Source organism: Dioscorea cayenensis, chromosome 4, assembly GCF_009730915.1.
Source record: "Dioscorea cayenensis subsp. rotundata cultivar TDr96_F1 chromosome 4, TDr96_F1_v2_PseudoChromosome.rev07_lg8_w22 25.fasta, whole genome shotgun sequence".
Lineage (NCBI taxonomy): Eukaryota > Viridiplantae > Streptophyta > Magnoliopsida > Dioscoreales > Dioscoreaceae > Dioscorea > Dioscorea cayenensis.
The window spans coordinates 8549934-8567499 of NC_052474.1; the positions used below are offsets into that span (position 1 = coordinate 8549934).

At 35.4% G+C, this 17566-nt stretch overlaps 2 protein-coding genes across 2 annotated transcripts; one reads left to right on the forward strand and one right to left on the reverse strand.

Moving 5' to 3' along the window:
• The first annotated feature begins 1794 nt into the window (after positions 1-1794).
• LOC120258995 lies at positions 1795-12317 on the forward strand. The gene is made up of 7 exons (XM_039266508.1): positions 1795-2098; positions 4140-4523; positions 4629-4681; positions 5144-5181; positions 10546-10864; positions 10993-11297; positions 11375-12317. The coding sequence occupies exons 1-7, from the start codon at positions 1966-1968 to the stop codon at positions 12009-12011; spliced, it is 1869 nt and encodes a 622-aa protein (XP_039122442.1). The 5' UTR covers positions 1795-1965; the 3' UTR covers positions 12012-12317.
• Positions 12318-14047: 1730 nt separating this feature from the next.
• On the reverse strand, positions 14048-16050 carry LOC120258657. Its single transcript, XM_039266107.1, has 4 exons — positions 14892-16050; positions 14585-14789; positions 14306-14505; positions 14048-14193 (listed from the first exon to the last, which is right to left on the reverse strand). The coding sequence occupies exons 1-4, from the start codon at positions 16048-16050 to the stop codon at positions 14048-14050; spliced, it is 1710 nt and encodes a 569-aa protein (XP_039122041.1).
• Positions 16051-17566: the final 1516 nt, after the last annotated feature.

Here is a 17566-nt window from a genome sequence, read left to right on the forward strand (position 1 = left end):
AGCATTTCTTCAAATTGCATTTGTAGATGTTATTATTCTGAACTAAGTTAACTTGGTTAATAAAGAGCATAGTGGATCTGTGGGTATTATAGAAGACTTGGTGGAGGATGTCCATATCATCAATTCACTCGTTTCAAATCCCTTCTGAAAGATAGCAAATCTATAATTGCCAAGAGTTGTCATGATCATAGTGTTCAAAAAGTAGAATAGGTTTTACCTGTTCAACAATGGCTTCAAACAGAGTAGCAATTGAACAAGATTGTCATTATAGGTTGTCATCTAAATGAGGAGATTCACACCCATACTTTAGAACCATTTTCCAGGGAATGAAGAACTGCACAATTTATGCAGTCTTTATTGCCATCCATATTGTGTTTGGGTTTATAATTATTACACTAATTTGGAAATTTTACTTCTCACCATTGATAGTTTTGATCATTACTAGCTTGAATGATGGTGGTTATCTAGCGTTGATGGCGGTCATATTCTTCTAGGCTATGAAAGATATTGACTTCTCAGATAAATTTAAAGCTACATCTTTAAGGTATAGTAGCGATGAAATGATTGCTGCTTTATATGTACACGTCAATATTGTAAGGAAAGCTCTCATTTTGGTTATTCAATCTTGCAACTATTTCTTCATCAATTATAAAAAATTTCTCTTAGGCAATGCCTTTGATTTTAATGAAGCCCTAGTCTGCATACACGACTATGATGGTTTTCCCTCGAGTGTTTTCGGTGCATTTTGACCTTGAAGACAAGGTCAAGCTTGATGAATGGGGTAATGTTATGACTCATCAGGATATGTATCCCATAAGTGGATTTCGAGAGCTAATCCCAAGGCATAGAGAAAATAAAAGGGAAAGAAAAGAGGAAGATAAGGTAAGGAAGAAGAACTTGGAAGGAGGCCCTATTCTCTCATGGAGGGGAAGGAAGAGGCTAGTAGGTTGTCATAATCTCTTGGAGTTGATCTTAGTCTACTGGTTTGGGATTGTTATCTTGTTATCTTGCTGAATTTTAGTTGTTATTCTTGTTCTCAGTTATTTGTTGCTTGTTTAAGTGAATATGTGAATGTGTGAATGAACTCTTGTGAACTTGGAGAATTATATTGCTATGAATATTATTGAATGTGGAGGTTGAATTTCATTTTGAAAAGCTTAATTGAGTGTATGCATTGATTCTTAATAGTTGCACATTGAATATTTTGTGAAGATTCATTACAATTACATCCAAGTAATAGGAAGAGGAAACGAACTTGTATCGAGTTGAATTGGACTAAAAAGAGCATATTCTTTGAGTTACTTAATTGAAAAATGTTAAAGTTATGACACATAAATCAAAATTTTAATATTTTCGTCAAATTGGTCATTATTTATATAAAAATAAAAAAATAATTTTTTTAAAATATTGTTTTTCAAAAAAAGGTCTGCCCAATTTAAATTAAAAAAATTGAAAAATACATTCTTTTTAACTACCGACTAAACAGACAGTAGAGCTTTTTACAAAAATATTTAACACTAGGTCCAAAAATAAATAAGGAAATACATTTTAGAGAAAGAGCACAAATATTTGACACTAGGTCCAAAAATAAATAAATAAACAAATAAATACATTTTAGAGAGAGAGAGAGAGAGAGAGAGAGAGAGAGAGAGAGAGAAACATTTACTAAGCTTAGAAGCTCAGAGCCCATGATCAAAAGGCCTGAAAAGCCTTACAATTCCCAAATCAGCCCACAATGAGATACTTAACACAAAGCAAGGCACAACTCTTCCCACATGTAACTTTCTGTGTGCAGTGACTGACAGATAAGGTCCTGCTCGGAATCCTCCTCCATCACCACCACCGCACTGCCCTCGTTGCCTACCAAGCTCCATGCTTGTGTCCATTTCCGTTTCCCTTTCTTCTTCTCACTGCTGCCCTTCTTTCCTCGTCTTTCTCCCTTAGAACCGCCTACTGTATTTGCCTATGGCTTCTGCTGCCTGTTCTTCTACCTGCATTCCTCGCCCTGAGCTCTTGGGACGCTCTCAGTCCCTGTACAATGGGAAGCCGCATTTGAAACCCTGTATTGATGTCAGGGTTCTTGATATTTCTTCTTGTGGTGAGCTCCCTCTCTGTTAGTTTGTGTAGCTTGTACATTTATCTGTCGTTTGTTTGTTTGAGAATTTCAACTGAGATGAAGAATTTCATGTCTTTGGTTGAGCAAGTGTTGAGTTTATTTCTTATTTGAGTTGCTTTTGGACTAAAAGAAGTCTGGATTTGACCTTTATATTGCTTTATTTTAGTCGAGGAAATTGGTTCTAAGATAAAATTTTGATGTACTGAATGTCATGCTTTTGAATTACTTTCGAGAGTTGCTGTCAAGGTAATGGATTTCATATATTTGGTAGAGCAAGTCTGGAGTTGAGCTAGCCTTTTAATTTCTGTAGTTTCAGATGGAAAGAAAAGTGGATTTCTCCTTTAAATTAAGTTGTTTTCAAATTAAGCTATTGGCCATACTAGATAGATTCCTGTCAGTGACATAATCTGGTAGAGAAAATTGATCTTGAGATGAATTTTTGGTATACTGAAAGGTATTCCTTTAGATTAATCTTTGTAGGTTGTATAAGAATACCTTTTGACATACTGAATGGCATATCTTTGGTTGAAGAAGTGCAGGGTTAAATTCATTGCTCTAGGCAAGAGAAGAAGATTCCTTCTCTAATTTACTTTTGTTTTCCAAGCAAAAGAATTGGTTAGATCCCTATTACTGACATAGTCTTATCAAATGGCAAATGGATGAAACTTTATCCAAGAAATTTTTGAGTAAGCATTTATCATGCTTTGGTTATTGTCAATATTTTTTTATGGTGAAATTCCATGAGAACGTAAAACTGGTCTGGGCTATATAACACAGTTGCCTTTACCTTTAGTATAATGCTAAAGAAGTGTATAGTATGGTTCATTGTCTGAAGAATTTAATATTAGAAAGCTATTTTTTAAGTATGAACTTATGTCAATGTAGTGTTCCAATATATCTAGCCCCCTTTGCTGAATATAAATGATAAATATAAAACTTGTGCTGAAAACTGCTTGTGTCATGAAACATCATATCTTATTATGGGAAATCTGGCGCTATGAGTCGACCAGTGGAGATCCTGTCACATTGGATGAGAGTAGAGATAGGCAGTATTCATCTTTCCTAAAGACACATACTAGCTTTTCTATCCGAACTGTGTAACAAATAGCAAATGTTGATTGATCCAAAGTATTAAAGTATATAATAGCATTCACACTCCATGGTTAACTATGCCCACAGTGACATCAAAGTGCAGGAGATAGTTAACCATGTTCATGGTGACTTCCCAGTGCAGGAGTTAAATGACCAAAAGATCTGATAATGCTGTCTTCTCTAGTTATTTCAAGAGCTCCAGTTTTATTTCTTGTTGACTATTGATTTAGCATCGCAAGAATTAAACTATTGCTTGGCTTTATATTTAACCTGCCACCTGAATTATGAGGTGATAATTTAAGAAGATGAATGTAAACGGTGGTTATTTAAGCATCTAAAACTCTCTTATTGTGTAAAGGGACATCTTATGCATGTAGGCTTAGCTCTTGCTGTAATTTGTCTTTCATAAGTGATAATTATGTCTTGAAACTGAATATGTATCTATTTATCATGCAAATGGCCTCAGCTTGTTGGACTAGTTTCCCACCCTTTATTTTCTTCTATGGTTCCTTGAAAGACCTACAAAACTTCATTGTAGAATTTGTTTGATTCTCTTTCTTTTGCATATAATAAAAGCCTTATCATCGAATACTCTACTAGTCTTATATCATACTTATTATATCAAATCATGTGGTACAAAGTGTTTGGAATGTTGTTATGTCAGATCTTTTTTTTTCCCATCTTTTGCATCAATACTGCAATAGATATTATCATATTATACAGACCTTTCGGGCATAGTGCTTCTCTTAATTGCATGTAGTTGGTCCTCTGATGTACATGATAATCTGTCAAAAGAAGTAAATAGATGTTTTTTTTGTTCATGAGACTTTCTTGTGACGTTTCCCTCGTCAAAGTTTTTGGTGTTCTCCTACCATGTTTCTTTTTGTGCATTTAAGTGCTACTTGACAATTTCCATGCTTATAATATGTAGGTGCTCCAAGGTCTCAGCAAATATTTCCCGGGAAAAATGCATTAAGACTAACTTCCATAAAAGACAAAGGATTGAGTTCTGTGTGGAAGCATTGCTTTCAAATACCAAAGAAATCATACTTGAAAGGATGTTTTGATGAAATGCAACATACATTCCTTACTAAAGCAGTTGCTACAATGGAACCAAACTGTTCCAGTCAAACTGAAAATGGCTGCAGATATGGCTCCAATCCAGAGTTGGGTTCTGATTCAAATCCTCAAGTTTTTCAAAGTTCAATTGATGTATCTATTGAAATGGATGACAGAGAAAAGTTGAGAAGAATGAGAATTTCAAAAGCTAATAAGGGAAATGTACCATGGAACAAGGGACGGAAACACAGTGAGGGTGAGAAAATTTTTTGTTGATTTCTTTTTGTATATCCATTCCTATATATTCTCTTTTTTATTGCTCAACTCATATTTAAATGTCATTAATACAAATTGCATGCAGAAACCCTTAGAAAGATCCGGGAGAGAACTAGAATTGCAATGCAGGACCCCAAGGTGATGTCATGTAAGGGCTATTGAAATTACTGCTTCCATATCACTGAGAATATCACAACTTGATGGTAGTTCAAGCAACTTTCTAAACAAAGAGATACTACTTAAAGGAATCCTGCCAGTAAAAAATTCATTTTTTTTGAAATTTGCTTTTCTTTTTAAAAGTTAATGCAATGATGCTATTCTACTTAACATATTAGTTGTCCGTTTTGTAAACTAGCTACTTATTGTTCACTTCTTCTTTATTCTGTCTTCAAGTCTGTTGGGTAGGCACTTGGGTAAAGTATTTTCCTTTACTGATTTGGTGTGGCTACAAAATTTTTACTCTTGATAATTGGTATCCATGAATTTTCTGCTATCTTAACTACCTTGCACTTGCTATGTAAAATGCTATGTATGCTCCTCTCTTTAACAGTAGCCACAGTTATTTGGTATATATTGAATGTTGAGTATTTTGATTTACAGGTCAGAATGAAGTTAGTCAACTTGGGACATGCCCAGAGGTTGGTATTCTTCCCTAGTGTTTATTGGCCTGGTTATTTTTTAATGATACAACCAAGTCTTTATTTTTGAAGTTGTTACTAATTTTCTGCTTATTTTCTTGACTTCCTTGTAGTTTTAGGTTTTTCTCCCTCTTTTGATAAGATCCTTTTTTAAGAACAAAATTAAAACTTGTATCGAATACAAGATGCGGAGATCACGTAAAGTGAAAGGCTATTAGACTATGCTTTAGCTGCCATTCTAAAGAAACCTCGAAACCTAAAAATATGTAAAACCAAATACCCCTTTCCTGATGAATCAACATTAGGAGTTTTACCTTCATGTCTGCTTCTGCAGATCGTATCAACCTACCTCCAGGCCTTCTGTTGCTAACTTATCCCCAGACCCCTGTTTCTTGTCCCTCACCAAGCACATTCTGTTCATCCAGACTATCTCAATAAAAATCCTGTTAGCTCTCTGCTTTCCTTTGAAGGCTCGTGTGCTTCTTTCTTACAAAGGTAGCATCATATGGCCATATAACAGTCGAGCTCCATGCAAACCAAAGTTTACAAACAAATCAAAACTCTCTTGTAGGTGAGAGTACATCTGCTGCAATTTTACATTCACATTGTCCAGAAACTTCAAACAATTGCAATATTTTCTTTTTCATGCTTCTTGGAAGCATGCAAGTAACATGGTTTCCCTAATCATCTCAACCTAATCGATTGGATTGTACTACAGTTGAGCAGTTTGCAACCCTTTAATCAAAACAATAGTGGCACCACCCTTCGGGGTGTTCGAAATAATATTTTGCTTTTTTTTTTTTTCCCTTTTTAAATTTTTTTGTTCCCTTATAAATGTTCTTAGGGGCTTTGGCCATCAACATGAATCCAAGTGTAGTTCACAAATTTTCAAACTGACTTTTTAGTGCCTTTTAGTGTATATTTTGGCAACTTATTATTCTGTAGTGTTAGAATATTTTTCATTCAAAGTTGAAACTTATTGTAGTGTCTTCGACTCTTCTGTGATCGAGTGGTGGTTGGTAGCAACAGTGTTTTCATCTTGACACATCACGCTTTAATCCAAAGTCAGGCTTATGGCAACTGCCATGATGATAAAGGACTGAGAAGTAGATCTCGTGAATGCAGTAATATCAGGACTGTAGGACAATTTTTTAGTAGATGAATGAGAAGATGGTTGGTATTTCTTTTTAATAATTTTGCCAATGTCATTGGCTGCAAGAGAGCAGCCAGTTGCCAAGGAATAACATCACGTTGAATGTTCTTTTTCAAACCACTGATAAGACATTTGATCAACACTATAGGAGAAATCCCATCATTTCTATTTGCCAAGGCCGTGAATGTAGAATAATACTCCGAAACAGAGTCAGTTTGCTGTAGTTATATAGTGCATAACGAGGGCATTCAAAAATAGATGGTCCATAAGAAGTTTCAACAGCTTTTGTGAGATCAGACCAAGAAGTACGATACCCTGAGTTTTGTAAGATCTGAAACCCATGGGATTACTTGACCATCCATATGAACAGCAGCAATTTTAAGACAATATGGATTGGCGATGTCATAGTAATCGAAGAATTGTTCAGCATGAAGGATCCACTGTAATGCATACATGCCATCAACGCAAGTCTAACTTGACTGACCTGAACGGAGCTGGGATGCTACCCTTCTACTTGGAATGATGAGTGGTTCTGAATGTTAGAGTGGTAAACCTGAGGACGAAGGCTGTGAACTGGAAACTGGTTGATATTCAAGGTATTTAAAAATGGAAGCAATTGATTGTGCCAGCATGGTGAAGCGCTCGTCAACCCGGTCATCTTGTTGGTCCATCATTGTCAACATCATCTCCACTTTAGCAATAAGGTCTTTGAATTGGGTAGCCTCTGCCATAGAACGAAAGCACCAATGTAATATGCCAACTTCGCAAGAAAAACTTCAATGAAGAATCTGAACAGATTATAGGATAAAATAGGAACACCACATTCCAATAAAAGCTTCAACAAGCTTGATTCCAAGTAATAGAAACTCATGCTAATATAAACAGCAGCATCTTCAGATGGTTTGCAGAGATTTACTCTCATGAACAATTATTTTAAGCAAAAACAACAGCAACTAACATATAAGCAAGATGAAATAAAGGAGATAATCAGGGCTCATAGTCTCTTTTGAAACCCTAGAAAATGCAGAAGCTCACTTCACAAGTGAGCCTAATTTCCAGCCATCTTTTTCCTTACTCCTTCCTCAAGCCATGATGAAATCTTTATATAATATGTTCCCCATCCTGTGCCTTGTGCCCATGCATCACCCTTCGTTCTCTACCTAGCCTTGCGCCTACGCGTTGCTCTTCATTCTCTACCTTGCCTCGTGATAATTGCTCGCTTTCTCGAGACAATTCTCCCTCACAATTTTCCTCCAAATGGCCATCTTTGATTCAGCTTATCTGCTCCACTAATGTGCCCCCCCTTGAATCTTTTGCTTTTCGCACACCCCATTGTCTTAAGCTCCTCCACACACCCAGCCTTCTATCACCTTGCATGGTCCTGTATCAATACCCCTTTGCATTCGTATTGCTCGGCTAACTTTCTTACCCCTTCCTCAAACCATTGTCTTAAATTGTTGTGCACATAAGCGATTGGTCTGCATCCCAAAAGGACACCTAATAGGAAGGGTTGCCCCTCACTTATATGCACATGGCCACATCCTCAATTAGCCGATGTGAAACCAATGTTGGGTCCATTACATGCATTCCTAATTAAAGCTTGACGCCCTCGTCAGGCCCTAGTATATAGTTGGCCACCCTGTTTGAGCGGCCTGTCAAGTCCGACACACTCGAGGGATTTATGTCGTTACCCATACATATGCCAGAGGATCCCAGCAGGAAGGCAGCTAGCCCAGCCCAAGCCCCAGCCTGGGCCCACACCAGTCAATCAATGAAAGCACCATTTGTTGTGCACACAAGCGATGGGTCCACATCCCAAAAGAGCACCCTAATACGGAGAGTTGCCCCTTACTTATATGCACATGACCACCCCTTAATTAGTTGATGTGGGACTAATTGTGTGTCCGTTACAAAGAATTTACTTACTTGTCAAATGTATTTCATTGCTATTTTCAATAACATTAGGCTTCATTAACACTAAAATTTTTGGTCAAAATTATAATAATTGGTTTTGAGTCTTCTCCTTTAGAAGTGGCTTGCTCACATTTCTTTAGAAAAAATAATAGCTATGTTAAAAAAAATTCATTCTTTTACAAAAGTAGTGGAATTTATTCAAACTATACTCTATATCCCCAAGAATTATAAAGCAATTTATTTACTTCATTGCCGTGTTTAGCACTTTGGGCACGACTCACCTGCTATTGCAGCAATCTCAAACCAACCATCGTGATAGCCTCATTCTGTAGCTATTTGATTGAAATTGAAATGTTCTCATAATGGCTTGAACATGGTTAATAGCTAATATGCTTTGGTTTTGATCTAAATGGAACAAAAAACAAAATTGAAATTTTAAACCATGGCTGGAACATTATGTAATGGTATTCTTTGATTGATTTACTTATGCTTCTCTTTATATCGCATGAAACAAGTTGGGGCTCAATCATGACCAACTGTTTAGTTAAGTTGATTGACATTACATAAAAATAAATGTTCTTTTCTGAATTGACTCTAAAAAAGTTAACTTACCTGTCAATGCTATAAAAAGAAAGGCCACCATACTAATCCTAATTAGAAATTGGTTTTCAGGTTTGACCTACAATAACTTTGCCTGCCTTGCGTATGTCACTTCATTTCTTTCTTTTAACTCCACACTTGAATTGATAAAATTTTGATTTTTGGATCATCTTTCAACTTCAATGCATGTCATTCCATCAAGTTTCAACTTTGATTCATGACTATTCTATGTTGGGATATTCCTCAATTAATGAGCCTCTCCAAGTGGTTTGAATAACTGACTATTAACTAATATTGATGATCGGGTAGAAACCTAGTTTGAATTAAATATTAAGGGTTGGAGAAATGTCTCATAAAATTTGGAGTTCACATTGGTTGGAACTCTACTTGAAATTTATGGGCAGAGGATCCCCGTATTGGTTGTCCTTGAGATTAACTGATATTAGATTCTATGCTTCTCTGTGTTTCAAGGTTATGGTTTAGCTTTGCAAGTTGGTGGAACTTACTGGTACTATAGGTTCTTTTTATTTTTTATTTTCTTAATTCTTGCCCTAATTGTAAAAGAAGATCTGCATCATCACCAACTCATGGGCATTCAAGACATGTAACGAAGTCCTAACACTTGTGTTGCGTGATAAATTGGACAATATAAGCAATGATAAGGTTATTGCATTATCTTTTATGTTGCTAAGCTTATATGAGATTGGTATTTTCAAGTGTACACCCACCTACAATCCTGTGGAACTGTGCTGAAATAGTGGAATACGTTTAAGCATGCAGGGTACAATTAGTTGGAGATAACTGATCCCGAGTTTATTAGTAACAGATGAAATCAAGTTTATATAAAACGCATAAGTTAGCTTAAACAATTCTCGGAACCCTATTATGTACTAGAAGAAATGAAGGTTTCCAGAATTGGCTCTAATAGCATTTTGATTGATTTGCATAAACTACATTAGATTGTTATTCTTAGCATATGTCATGTGGGTTCCATCACCAATAAGAATTTGGTCTCCTTTGGTTTTAAGGTTGCTCCTTACGGATTTATAAAGCCATAAGTGACAGGTTTGAACCTTGACCCACAAGATAGTTGCGGAGATGTTATGATTGGCTCATGGTTTCATGTAAGCATAGCAATGGTGTTTGATAATGTTATAAAGAGATAATTATGGATGAAGTCTTATGCAAATGATTGATTCCTGGATCCGGTACCTTCAAGTGTTCTTTCATACAGCTTTCTTTTAATTTTTGCTCAGAGTTCTCATGATTCAGTCTTCATTGTGTTTGAGGTGTGCAAAGTTTGTTCTTAACATATTAAAAAAGGTAAAGAATTTTTTTTCACTTTCATGTTCTTTTTTCATTTGTGTCAACTGTGTTAGGGTAAGGGACATTACACATGACATTTGGCAGCTTGGGACAGTTGCAGTCTAAATTACTAGATTTCATGGTCACTTCACTTTGTAGTATTTCAGTTTGGACCAATCCAGGGACTTTTGTTCAGAGTGGTCCAGTTTTAAGGTATTACATTTCTCTGTCTCAAAAAGAAAAAAAGAAAAATTGGTAGGGCCATATTTTGTTACTGCAACCTTAAAAAAAATTTCAGTCTTAGCTGGACCATTTTACTGGCAAGGTTTTGCAATTACCGGATGATGACTTAGATGCACTGCTGTGTCTCATTTACTTCTATTAATATGCAGTGAGGAAACACGAATTAAAATTGGAGTTGGAGTGAGGGAGGGTTGGCAACGACGACGACAAAAACAAATGGTGCAGGAGAGCTGCTTGTTTGAGTGGCAGAACTTGATTGCACAAACATCTCGAAAGGGATATTATGGTGAAGATGAGTTACAGTGGGATTCATATGAGCTCCTTGATGAAAAGTTGAAACAGGAGTGGTTGGAGAGCATTGAGATGAGAAAAAGCATGCCAAGGCCTAAAGGCAGCAAAAGGGCACCCAAATCTGCAGATCAGCGGAGGAAGATTTCAGAGGCCATCTCTGCAAAATGGGCAGATCCTGTAAGTCCAAAACTTCCCAGTTTTCTTGATATGTTTTGAATTTGTTTGTGACATTTCTTGGGCAATCCGCTCCAATAACTTGAGAGGTTCCCATGCATTTTATTAATTTGTTTATCTATCTTGTCTAGGAATATCGTGCACGAGTTTGTGCTGCGCTGTCCAAGTATCATGGCACTACTTCTGGCGTTGAAAGAAAACGCAGAAGTAAGCCGAGTGGTGAGTCTGTGAAGAGGGAGCCGTTGAGGATGAGAACTTCAAAATCTAAAGAAAGCAAGTATGAGGCAAAGATTGTTAAGAAGACAACTAGGACGAGAAATGCAACCCCATCCTATAGAGACCCATTGGCCAGTTCTAAGTTAGAGATGATTAAGAATATCAAAGCACAAAGGGAAGCAATGGAGAACAAAAAACGAGAAGCCACTGAGAGGGCGAAGTACGTTCTTCATGTTTACCTGTTATACTGTTGAAGTGTTTCTTTTTATTTATTTATTTATTTATTTGTATGATCAGGTTACTGATTGCTGAGGCTGAGAAGGCTGCTAAAGCTTTGGAGATCGCCGCACTGAAAAGTCCTCTTGCACAAGCTTCGCTTTTGGAAACCAGGAAGTTGATTGCCGAAGCCACAAAATCCATTCAAAGTATTGAGAATGGAAAGATGATATTGCTGGAGAAGGCAGAGGATGTATCGATCTCTGCAGGAGGATTAGTGAACAATTCTCAGCTCAGTTCTGGGCTCTCAAACAATGACGACTTTTCAGTTGAGCATGTAGTAAATGGGAATCCCATCAAGATGTCAAACGGACGCTTCATTGTCGGCTCTCAGAGTGAGCGAAGTGATGGTGATCCGCGGAAATATGAAATTGAAAATGCAGAGTATTCTTCTATAGCTAAACCACAATTTTCCTCACATGATGTGCAGAAATTTCATTCAGCTGATCTACTGGCCAATGCATTCAAGTTGAATGGCTCTATGAGATATGAGAACCTGACATCTGACAGTGATGAGGAAACAGCCTCAGATGTGAATTCAGGTGAAACTATATCGGCATCTGCAACAACCAAAACTAAGAAGTGGGTATGTGGGAGACTAGTTGAAGTAGAAGAGAATCAAACAACTATCGGAGAGCATGACTTTTTGGAGGCATGACAGGTTACCAATAAGCTCTCAAATGTCATGATCTGTTTTTCTAGTTTGTCATGGATGAGGTCTATTGAAGGTTATGCTTTGATCTTCAATATTTGTCTAAAAATCTATTGATCTTTGTAATATATTGCCAGTAGCCAGGCACTAGGTAGAATTCATGGTAGACTGATGAAATCTGCAAAAGCTTGTACTCCCAAAGTTGTAGGCATCCATCCTCTCGGACAATTGTCCATGTTTTGAGTTTGAGTTGAAAGCTTCACTTTTGAAACTGCTACTTGTCACCTTTTCTAAATAGGTCATTCACATATATTTACTTAGTAATGTTATTGGTACAAACAATAGTTATTAACTTATTCTTATAAAAAAAAAAATGAATGATAGCCAACATTTATTCCTCATGAGTATTACTCGTATTTAAAGTAATATCTCCTGTATTAATAGATGGGGACCTATTAATTTTTTCTAGCATTACTTGAGATATGTTTTAGTATTTTAATTAACCACATCGCCAAAAATCTAGATATATTGGTTTTGATATTAGTATTTGTGGGTGGATATGGCAACAGAGTGGGGATGTAGAACGTCTCTGAAAATCATTTTCTTCCGTTGTCTTCTAATTAACCTAAATAAAGTATATGAATTTCAACCAAATAATAATAATAATAATAATAATAATAATAATAATAATAATAATAATAATAATCCCCAATAATAATACATCATATGTGGAAATTGCCCTAAAGAAGAAATCGCTGTAATTTTTGCAGATGCCCCAAAACTCGGGCTGTAGTGTTCTACACTCCATGAGTTTTTTTGCTCTCTGCGTCGAAGTCGTAGTGTTGCAGATCAGTTTTTCGGCGTGAGTGAGAGGAAGTTTGTGGGGAGGGTTGGGGGGTGGGGGGTTCTTAGGGCTACAACCATTTGAGCCGTTTGCTTGTCTTCTCTCAACTCGCGTCTCCATCCATTTTTGCGGCACATCCTCTGTAAAATTCAGTTTTTCCCTTTCCACCGGTGTCTCGAAGGAGAAGTCTCGCGCAAGTATTCGGCATTTCATCAGTTTGCAATCTAAGGCATTGATTATAGTTTTATGTTAACTATTTTGTTACAAAGAAATATTTTTCGGTTTTGTTTTGTGATTTTGTTTTTATTAGAAGACATTGAAGCCTGCTGGGGGATTTATCGGCTGTGGTTTTTTTAGTCTGCAAGGAGATTTCTCGGCTAGGGTTTTGTTTTGTTTTACATTTTCATCTGTGTCCACCATGGATTTAAAAACCGGACCGGTTGATGAACCGGTTGGCCAACCGGTTCACGGTTCAACCGGTCCAACCGGTTTGACACGCCGGTCCAACATTTTTTATTTTTTTTAAATTTTTGTTAAAATAATAAATATGAAAAAAATCATAAAATTATAAAAAAATTCCAAAAAATCAACAAAAAATGGTGAAAAATAGAAATTTAATAAATATAACTATACAATTAAAATTTTATATTTTTTACTAGCTCACAAGTCACAATTCCTACTTGAATTTTATTTTTAAAATATAAATATACAACTACAAGTCTACAACTCTACAAATCTACAAGACTCAAGACAAGAGTCACAAGACTATATTAAAACCAAGGCTAACAAACAAGCTCACCACAAGAATTCAAAACTTCCACTTCTACATAAAATTTAATTTCTCAACATGAACATACATAGTTAGTTATATACAAAAATACTACAAATCTACAATGTACAAACAACAAAGCACCAAACAAGTCCACAAGCATCAATTGATTCAATTCACAACTTCGACATAATAAAATTCAAAATGTCCAATATTAATACAACCATGAAGGCTTGAACCACCAAATAAATTCACAAGCATTAGGAATTCAAACTCCTACATAATAAAATTCATTGTTTTAAAATTCAACATTCAAATTCAAACAAGTCCAAACCAAAATCATAAGGAATAAAATTCAAACCATAAAATATGACACCACCACAAAAAAGTAAAAACTCAAGTTTTTCATCTTGTCTCATTCATGATTCATTAATTATCATCATTTCCATGAATTCCATCTTCTTCATTGCCTTGGTTGACATCAAAGGATGAGAAATTAATTCCATCTTGAGCAATCAAAACATCCTCCTCTTGAACCGCCACAACATCATCATCATCATCATAATTTGTTGAATCTATAAAAAAGAGTATTTTGTAAATTATAAGTAATTAATGTTAAATAGAATATAAACTTTAACTTGTAATCATACTAGTCACTTAGTTATTCTTTAATAACTTCGTACTAACCATGAATATTATGGACAAATTCAGTTTGCCCTCCTTCTCTTTGTTCTTGTCCTTCTCCTTCTACTTGAGCAATTATATTTTCCAAATCCTCAAGATTAAGTTCGGGTTCCCTTGGAGGCTCATTCTCAACAACCCAAGTGTCAATTTTGTCAATACACTCGTAATCTATCGGATCTAGATTGTTGCTTTTGTTGAAGTTCCTACAAATGGAAAACAATTTATCAAAGTTTATAAAAGATAAAGTCTCACATTAATTAAATAAATGAATAAATCACATACCTATTCTTCAAACAAAGATTGTAGTGTATATAGACAAGATCATTTAACCTTTGATGCTCCAACCTATTTCTCCGTTTTGTGTGTATCCTCTCGAATGCACTCCAATTTCTTTCACAACCCGAGGAAGAAGATGTTTGACTAAGAATTCTTAGAGCTAGCTTTTGTATATTAGGAGCACTATGCCCAAAGAACCTCCACCATTCGTCTAAAGAAAGAAAACATTTATGTTATTGATGAATAATTGAATATGTAAAACACTAAAACTCTAGTTAAAAAGAAAATACAAGTTATTTATCTATTATCATACCTGGCCTTGTATTTTTGCTAGAAGATTGGGTCAAGGTATTTCCAAAGCTACCCAATCGCTCTCGAAAAGTAGAAGATTCAACTATCATTTTGTTATGGTTCGGAGCAATATTAGGGTTGCTAATTATAGTTATAAACCCATCCATAACATCCGGTGAATGGCAAACTTGAACCGTGTCTTTATCATACTGAAATGTTGGATTCAACCAAAATGCGGCCGCATGAATATCTTGATGCATTTGACGCTCCCATCTTTCCTCCAAAATTGAGATATAAGGTTGGTACAATCTCCTTACATATTTGAATGTCTCCTTTATAGTTTTGTTTGCTCTAATCATTCCTTCATAAATATAACCCAAAGAAGGTCTTTCATCGGAATCAACAATGCGTAATAATCGCACAAGTGGAGAGGCTATTTTGACTACTACCAAGCAATCATTCCAAAATTGATTATCCAAGACAATATTGCAAACATCTTTTGCTTTCTTTGTCTTAGACCCATTCCAACCAAGAAAGTCTCCAGAAGTAATCATAGCTTGCAAGTCAGACTTGTGATCGTAAAGACTCTTCAAGGCAATGAAAGTTGTTGCAAATCGAGTATCACCAGGTAGAAGAATCTCTGTCCAACCTTTTATATTTCTTAGCCAACTCAAAGTCCACTTGTGGTTGTACACAAAAACAGTAATTAAGGAGGCACGATGCGCTAAAGTCTCTATGTGAGGAATCTTAGCAATATCTTTGAGCATCAAATTCAAACAATGAGCAACACATGGTGTCCACAAGATACTGGGATATTTGTCATTAAGCAATCTTCCCGCAGCTTTATAATTGGCGGCATTATCTGTCACAACATGAACCACATTTTTCCACCCAACAATCTCCACAATCTCTGTAAATAAATTACAAAGGGTTGAAGCATCCGAAATCATGTCTGAGGCATCAACAGATTTAATAAAAGATGTTCCTTTTGGGGAATACACAAGAAAATTAATTAAAGACCTTTGGCGAATATCCTTCCAACCATCGGCCATTATTGTGCATCCACAATCTTCCCAACTACTGCGATAAGTGTCAACAAGCAATTGCAATTCTTTCTTTGACTCCTCTAACAAGTTGGTTCGCAAAACATGATATGTAGGACCTTTATATCCCAAACCCATACATGCTATAGCATCTATCATTGGTTGAAAATAAAATGAATTTGAAGCATTCATTGGGATACAAGCATCATAGAAAAATCGGGCAATAGGCAAATCCACTTCATGCCATCTTTCTTTACTTTGCAATGCCGCTTTAATAGTGGGTTGTGATCCAGGTTTGTTACCACTCGGAAAATAAGATGCAATGACGGTTTTTTTCTTTTTCTTGATAAATCACTAGGCCCACTATCTTGGAGACTTTCATTATCCGGGTCTTCATTCATGTCACCTTCAAATGGATGCACACTACGCCCGAATGGATTCACCGGCTCCCGCTCATTAGCCACTTTTTGTTCGTAAAATTCCCTTAAATTTTCTTGCAATCTATAACAAACTTCTGTAGGAACTTTTTTACATGGCCCTACATCACCACTTTGGCCGGCAAGATGCAATTTCATTCTATGAATGCCTCCACCTTTCACCACTTTGGAGCAAAAATTACAAATGAACATTTTTTCCCATCATTGCTTCTTGATTCACTGATATAATTCCATGCTAAATCTGATTTTGAACGGACTGATTGGGAAGATTACTCAAATGAAGATTGAGTAGGTGGGGCCGATGTTGATGATGGTGTTCCGCTTGCTGGGTTTGAGCTACCTTCTTCCATTACCAAACCAAATAATCCGTTGGATAACAATTAATAATAAAAGCCAAAAAAAAAATCAAGTTATATAATTCCATTTGGCATTTTTGATTATACTAGAGAAAAATAAAAAATTAAAGATTTATTTAAATTATATTATGTATAGAATCATAGATTGATGTGTGACAATAAAATTGGGTTAATACAAAAAATGTCTCTCTCAATGGGTGTAATAAACTTTTCAATTCACATTTATTTTGACATGAATTTATATATATAATTTATCTCTGAATGTTGTGTGATACTATAAATATTTATAATATATATTAAAATATACAATAAATTTTTTCATACCATAACAAAATTAACAAATCATTGAAAATCCAACATTAAAAATAAATCACAACTATTATATATGATTATTGGCTCACGATGTTATATCTATTAAATTATTTAAAATCCCTTGTGCATTAACTTATTAATTTGAAAATTTTTATGGGGATGGTTGTAAATTACATCTCTAAATCTCATCCTTTGCTAATTTGTGGTGCACCGAAAGAGAGTTTAATTGCTACTTAAATGGATCCATGTTTAATTATTTCTTAATTTTTGTTTATTACAACACAATTTCACATGGTATATATTTTATTTTGCACCGATTTCTTGAATTGATTAAATAAATAAAATAAATATGTTTCCTAACTCCTAAGCATATGTTCCATGAGGCTTGGACTCATAATTATCCTATTTATTAGTTATCTTCTCAAAGATAAGATTATCCAAGATTCCAAATAAACTAAAAAAAATAATAATAATAAAAACCATCATTGAATCTAACAAAACCAAAAAAGCTCAAAGGATGAAGTCAAACCTTAACCAATAATCAATTGT